The sequence below is a fragment of the Cryptomeria japonica genome, chromosome 7 (assembly GCF_030272615.1).
Source record: "Cryptomeria japonica chromosome 7, Sugi_1.0, whole genome shotgun sequence".
Lineage (NCBI taxonomy): Eukaryota > Viridiplantae > Streptophyta > Pinopsida > Cupressales > Cupressaceae > Cryptomeria > Cryptomeria japonica.
In genome coordinates, this window is record NC_081411.1 from 444454497 (window position 1) to 444461836 (window position 7340).

Genomic DNA, 7340 nt, shown 5'->3' on the forward strand with positions numbered 1-7340 from the left:
TTGTTGTCTAAGTTACACTTAGGAGCTATCATCTTCAAAATTGGTATAATGTCATCAATAGCCTTATATGCTAGTACATTACAATCAGTTATTTTATTAATTGAATCTAATAGTACCTCAGTCACATCTGTTGGTCTAAATTCAGACATGGAAGTTTCAAATGTCTGACCAACGGACTTCACAATTTGTAGTCCGTCGGTGAGGATATTGCTTTCATCTTTTGCTGGAGGGTCTGTTTGTGTCTCCATTTCAGCTACCAAGGGTTTAGGTTTTTCTATGGAAGTCGGTGGTACTGTTTCTGAATGGACCTGTTGATCTTCCTATTTCTTTGTGCTTTCTACTGATGGTTTCTCAGATGGTTTTTCAGATGGTGCCTCTGATGATTTTTTAGTGGTATCCACTGCCAGTTTTTCTACTTGTGATTCTGCATTATTTGTCGGTTTCTCAATGCTTGCCCCTGAAATGTTTTCAGTAGGTTGCCCAATACCAATGCTATCAATTTTCTTTGTACCTATTGTTTGACCAGTTTTTTTCTCACTCCCAGTTTCAGTGTTACCAACTTCAGCATTTGTCACAGCTGTTGCATTTTCTACCGGTGGCTCAGTTGCCACATCTCCTTTCACATTTGTCTTTTTATCAACCACAATGTTTACTTCCTGTGTGTTGATATTCATTGTATACAACACCTCAAAATTAGGATTGGATCCTCATGTGGTGTGTCTATACTCTCTTCTGCTTGATTTTCTGTAGTGTCTACCGGTGGAGTATCTGAAGGTGGTGGTGGTAAGTTGTCTGTTATTTTTATACTGAGTGGACCACCAACCTTACCTTTTCCTTTGTCCTTATCTTTTTGATATACTTTGATGGTTTTAGGCTTTAGATATTCTTCCTATTTTTCCTTTTCAACCAAAAATATGTCCCATGCATCTGTTGTTTCCTCTACGATTTCATTCACTCTACCCGCCATTAGTGCTACATGCCGGTGAGTAGTTGAAAATACTGACCGGTTAGCCTCTGAGATCAATTTATCTATCTCATTAGATGAGTTTACAGGATGTACAACAAGTAATTTTTCAATCTTTTTTTTCTTATCAAGTTCAATAATACCTACTCTCCTAGATTCTAGTCGATTATAGAGATCTGCCAGTATTTCATCAACTACTTGCATCAAAAATTTCTTAAAAATATCCAAGTGTAAGATTACACTATTCTCTACTTTATCTTTATCATCATCTGATAATTTATTATACATTTTGCTGATGTTTTTCAATTTACCATCCTCGGTAATTTCTTCCAGTAATTTATCAAAAGGAGCTATAAACTTCTTCTTAGGAGTCACCTTTTTCTTCTTCGGAGTCAATTTCTTTGCAAGGGGCCTTACTGCCTATTGCTTGTGCCTTTTTGGTGTAGAAGGAGGTGTTGGTGAAGGTTTTCTCTTCCTTTCAACTCTCTTAAACATTGCTGGTATATCACTTTCAGAAGAGGTTCCAATTGGAGATAAGAGTGTTTATGGTTGGATTCCTTCTAGTTCACCTTCAGTTATACCGGTTTGCTTTAGCACATTTTCTTTGATTGTTTTTGCTTGTCGGGTACCTTTCCTGACAGTTGCCTCAACCTTTTTGATTCTTTTCTTTGATTGAATTTGGCTTTCTAAGGTTTCAGCATTACCAAATACTTCTTTCTTAGGTTGCTTAGGAGCTTCTAGGAGGGCTTTTGCATAGGTTTCTATTATATTGTCATCTATTTCATATCCCATTTCGGTGACCCAAATGGTTCTAGGAACAACTACCTCCATCCAAATTTCATCTTTCTTAATTACAAAACAAATTTCTTTTTGATACTTATCTACAATAGCTCGTGATAATCTTACTCTAGATTTCATTCATGCTTTCAGTGCCTGAAAATGCTCATTTAGGTTCTTTTCTCTATTTTCTCCCATGTTGTTTAGCAATATAGATAGTTCTTTTCCTACCATTATATCATAACCAAAGTGTTTAGTGCCAATACCGGGTAATTGTTTTGTTATATACAACATCAAACAAACAAGTAGGTTTCCAAATCTGAAAGTTCCTTTCTTATCCTTCTTTATCTTACCCAAATTGTCAATTAGTTCATCCTTAAGCCATTCACATATGTCTATTCTTGTGTTATTATTCACCATATCATGAGCACTTTTAATGCATAGGCTAGAAACTGAATTTAACCTATTTGCATGTGTAGACTTGTAACCTTAGATCATACTGATAAATTTCACATTGATGTCAGTTACATCATTCACCCTCAGTGATCTCTTGTCAGATGTTGCACCTGTTAGTTTTATCACTAAATCATTTGAGACCTTAGGTTTGTCAGGTTTGTTGCTAGTGGAGGGTAACCCTATCATAGCCTTTATTGCTTCTTTAGTGATCTTATGAACTGAGTCTAACCAGAAAAATTCACCATGAACTCTGCTTAACACTATCCTTATGATATCCTTAGGGAAATCTGGGATACTAAATATTTCAGTAAAACCTAGGGTTTCAATTATCTTATTTTCAGCTTTAACATTTCTGGATTCATCTTAAATTACAGATTTATACATATTCTTGATTTCATCATCGCCCAATTCATTTATATGAAAATGTATGTACATTCTAGGGTCTTCAACATAAACTACCCCTTTAGGTATTTGAGAGAATGCACCTAAACTATCATCTTTCTTGGCAATTTCAGGAACTAGCTGGAATACGGGTCTAGGGCGTTTAATAACTTTGACAACAGTAGGGTTTGCAATAAATTTAGGAGTAGATGAGGATGCCATAGCTATAAATACCTTAATCTACCTTAGGGATGAGAGATTTGATGGAGTGCTTTGCTTCTTTTCTTGGAATGCCTTTGCTCGTGATTTTCGCACTCTCGAAGATTTGAATGCTCGGTGGAATGAAAATGGAGCCAAAACATTTGTTTTATAACGTTATTTCCTTCACCTACCTCATTTAATGCTTGTCGATTAAGTCACAACTTAACTTATCTGTCGGTAAAGAAAGTAATCTCTACTTCACGCCATCAACCGAGGGAATAATAGCATGTTTCTTATTTTGTTGCTAAACCCTCAAGGGATTTTCCTTTAGTTAGATGAAGAGTCTCCTGCCAGTGGAATGTTACTCTATTCTACCGGTGGAGGAGTATTCCCATCAATATTCAGTTTTGATTTTCTGATCCATTGTTTAGAGAATTCCTTCTTTACCTCTTCAACTTTTTCTTTACCTTTGAAACTAGGACCTTTGTTATTTACCAGTGAGGACTTGCTTCTACAAAATTTAGCAATGTGTCCAATCTTGTTACAGGCATAACAAGTCACATTATTTTTCTGAATAGCTTTTCCATATCCTATGTCAATTTGTGTTCTGCATTGATTAGATAAATATCCAAATCTTCCACAAACATAACATCTTACATTCATTCTGCAATTTTCTGAATTATGACCAACTTTGTTCAATTTAAAACATTGACCGGTGGGTGTATTGGTGTTATGATAATTTCTAGATCTACATTGATTTGCTCTATAACCATACTTGTTACAGTTAAAGCATTTGCCATTAAATTTATGAGTAGTAGGTTGTCTTACCGATTTTCTATGATCATGTGTGTTTGTAGTACCGGAGCTTTCACCAGCTTCAAAGCCAAGGCCACAAGTATCACCACTTGGTTTCTAATTCTTCAACATGTCACCAAGTTCTTCTGAGCTTTTCTTGAATTTTTCCTTGTGCTGATTTGCAGTATCTAGTTCTCTTTCCAAGATTTCTTTCTGTCTCATAAGTTCATTTGAGTCATTTTGTGTATGCATCAGATCTGTCTTCAACATATCATTTTCATAACTAAGTCTTGTGTTTTCATTTGCAACATCACTCAGTCTTCTAGTCAGGTCTTCTTCATTTTTCTTCCTATCTTCAATTTCCTTGCAAAATCTCATAGTCATATCCTACATCTCATTTTGTGTCGTACACATCTCTTGTCTTAGATTGCTTACCAGATCATTAAGAGTTTCATTTTCATCTCCCTCTTTCTGCATCTTCTCACAAAGTTCTCTTCTTTTATTCCTTGCTATAGTGTAATTCTCTCGAAGTGCTTAAATGATATCCTGAGCAGCCTTTAGATCATCCTCAAGTTTGATATTCTTCAATTTTTCTGCATCATAGTCGGAAAGAGCTATTTTCAATTGTTCTCTTAAGTTTTCCATCTCTATTGGTTGCAAGATCTTCCTCAAGCTGTTAGGCTTCTGAAAATAGAGGACCAGGCTCTGATACCAATTTTTAGGATTCCCAAAGATACTGAGAGGGGGGGTGAATCAGTATTTAACTGGTTATAAGATTTTCTTGACTTAAAACATGTAAAGCATATCAATACTGTATACCAGTAAACAAAAAGTAATGCAATAAACAGATATAACAACAACCACATGAAAAGCACACCATAACACAGTAGTTTAACGAGGAAACCCGATGTGGGAAAAACCTCGGTGGGAGTTGTGACCCACAATATTCACTTACTGGCCAATAAGAGAATATTACTGCTACAATAGGGGCTTGCACATGCAGGAAGGCCAAGCACCTAGAGCTCACTGCTCAAATACAAAATAGGAAGTCACATTGACTTACAAAATGGATTATACAAATCCAATGTCTTGTACTGCTTCAAAATAGCATTTGCAATGCTAGATCCAGTACCGGTTTTAGCTCTGCTGCTTACATATACCCTTAACCTATAATTCGCATAATAGGTCTGCCTTATTTCACCTTACACATATTCTTCCTTACAAATTAAAATTATCAAAGTGTTCTACAATGATCTCATACATATATGAGTCATATTACAACTCGCCATGTTGTCTTACAATGTTTTTACAATTAATTATAAAATACATTATAAACAAAATTCTTGTCGGCCTCTGTGTCGGTATCCTTCCTTGTCTGTCGGTGACCTGTGTGCTGGTGTAGAGTCTATCGTTGTCGGTGCCGATATATTTTCTTGTCGGTATCATAAGATTTCAAGGTTGCCATCAATGACAAAACCTTCAATCACCTACAATTTCTCATTGGAGTGTGCATTTACCAATAGAGGAAAACAAAAGAATGTCTCTTGTGGCTTGGGAAAAGGTGTGCAGACCGAAAAGTAATGGAGGCCTGGGCCCTTAAAAGAATGTGGACCCTCAATGAAGCTCTATTGTCTAAACAGGTTTGGAGATTGTTCCACTTTGACAGTGAATGGTGTAAAATCTAGAGAAGTAAGTACTCTCTTTTGTCTTCTTCTCTTCCAGCTTTCATCAATTCAGATTTCAGTATGAATGGGTCCCATATCTGGAATCATGCCTCTAAGTGTAAAGACAACATGGCCAAAGGGGTTAAATGGAATGTTGGCAATGGTACGAAAGTTAGGTTTTGGGAAGATCCCTGGCTCCTCGATAAACCTTTGGTAGATATCCCTGAATGGGCCCCTTTTGCTCCCTCTTGTATTAGAATCTATGGCCCTCTAGTTGAAGGGTATTAGATAGGTGATAAATGGAAGAACATTGAAAGTATTCACCCAGGCCTTATTAATCTTAAGAACCATCTTTCTTTTGTTTGGCTGAATAAAGAGGAAGACTCCCTTATTTGGAAATTTGATTCTAAAGGCAACATCAGTAGCTCTTCGATGTATGGTGTTCTTTCCCCAGTCCCCTCTTAGAACCCTTTTTGGTCTAAAGCTTGGATAAAGGGTTTAATCCCTAAAATCATTTTTTTCTATTGGACTATCCTTCAAAATAAAATCCTGACCTTAGATAATCTTAAGGGTAGAGGCTTTTCTTTCCCTAATAGATGTGCTCTCTGTCTCAAGGAGGAAGATTCTATGGACCATTTGGCTATCCACTGCTCCTTTACTGCTTCAATTTGGGAAAGACTTCTTAAGAATTTTTGCATTGATTGGGTTTTTCCTAACACTATTAGTGATTTGTTCCATTCTTGGAATTATCACTGGGCTAACCCCTTTTTGAGATCTTTGTGGCAACTATCTCTCCCTCACATTCTCTGGGGAATATGGAAAGAAAGGAACAATCCTATCTTCAGGGACACTTCTCTCACTCAGGATGTTGTTTTCCAGAAAATTCAATGGGCTATTATGGAGAACATTGGACTCATTAGGAATCCTTGCATTTCTGCCAACCCCATGGAAACTCACATTTTAAGTTCCTGGAATCTGAAGAATGTTGGTAGTCCGAAGTCCACTATAAACAAAAGCCTCGAAGCTAGATGGCATACTCCCCCACATGGTTGGCTCAAAGTCAACTTCGATGGTGTTGCAAAAGGCAATCCTAGTCTTGTGGGATGTGGTGCTATCCTCAAAGATGAAAATAATAGCTGTAAGGAAATTATTATTGTTCCTGTAGGGAGTCAAACTAACCACAAAGCAGAAGCCATGGCTGCACTCCAACATATTCTCCTAGCCAACAGATGCAATTGTCTCTATCTATGGATAGAATGGGATTCTAATAACATCATCAAATACCTAAAGGGAACTGTTTGCCTCACTAGGTAAACAGAAAGAGTGCAGAAGTAACACAGAAATAAACAATGCAATAACAACATGAATATGAGAATAATCTTTCCATTAATAACTCAGAGTGTATACAATGTTCATAGTATTATCTGTCGTAAACAACATACCCTTCAATACCCGTAGGTAGTACAATATATAACAGGTGAAGGGGTGTGACGCATTCATCGTGACTCCAACTACCTACCCATCAACTAACTAACTACTAACAAATAATATTACTACCAAAACATAAGATATACATATTTCCCAACAACATCATCCCCCCAAAAAAAGAAGTCATCTCCAACAACTAACAAAAATAATGGAGACAATGCAACCCATACAAAATATACATCCAAGAGCAAACTAAGATGCCAATGTCTGGGCTGCCAAGTGGGTGTGGAGGTTATAATTCTGTTGAGTACATGCAGTCACATCACGCTCTGCTGCCAACACTTTCTCCAAAGTTGTCTTCACCATATGCGCGGCTTCTAGCAACTCCTTCTCTTTTGTATCCGTTGTCTCCATCATATAGACCAATTGATCCTACAACAGGCTCTTCTCGGTAGTGACTGCATCCAACTTCTACTGCGCGAGGCTCCTCACACTTTTCTCCGCTAAAAGGTGAGTCTCCACATCAGCCTTCTCTTCTCGGGCCATCTCAAGCTATGCCAACAACTGGGGCCTCTCTATTGCCCACGAGGCCTGCTGACTGGCCACATCCCTCTACAACTTGACTTGAGTAGCCTCGCAGACTCATGTTGCGTACACCTTAATGCATAGTAGGT

The 7340-nt window shown here is 37.4% G+C and overlaps 1 protein-coding gene across 1 annotated transcript; it reads right to left on the reverse strand.

Moving 5' to 3' along the window:
• Nucleotides 1-320: 320 nt before the first annotated feature.
• Nucleotides 321-7080, reverse strand: LOC131856818 (uncharacterized). Its single transcript, XM_059208751.1, has 2 exons — nucleotides 6928-7080; nucleotides 321-656 (listed from the first exon to the last, which is right to left on the reverse strand). The coding sequence occupies exons 1-2, from the start codon at nucleotides 7078-7080 to the stop codon at nucleotides 321-323; spliced, it is 489 nt and encodes a 162-aa protein (XP_059064734.1).
• Nucleotides 7081-7340: the final 260 nt, after the last annotated feature.

Coding starts and splice junctions, on each gene's coding strand:
- LOC131856818 (XM_059208751.1), bottom strand. CDS start 7,080: ATGGAGACAACGGATACAAAAGAGAAGGAGTTGCTAGAAGCCGCGCAT. Junction 657..6,927: donor ACTTGGCAGCCCAGACATTG/GCATCTTAGTTT, acceptor ATCAACACACAG/GAAGTAAACATTGTGGTTGA.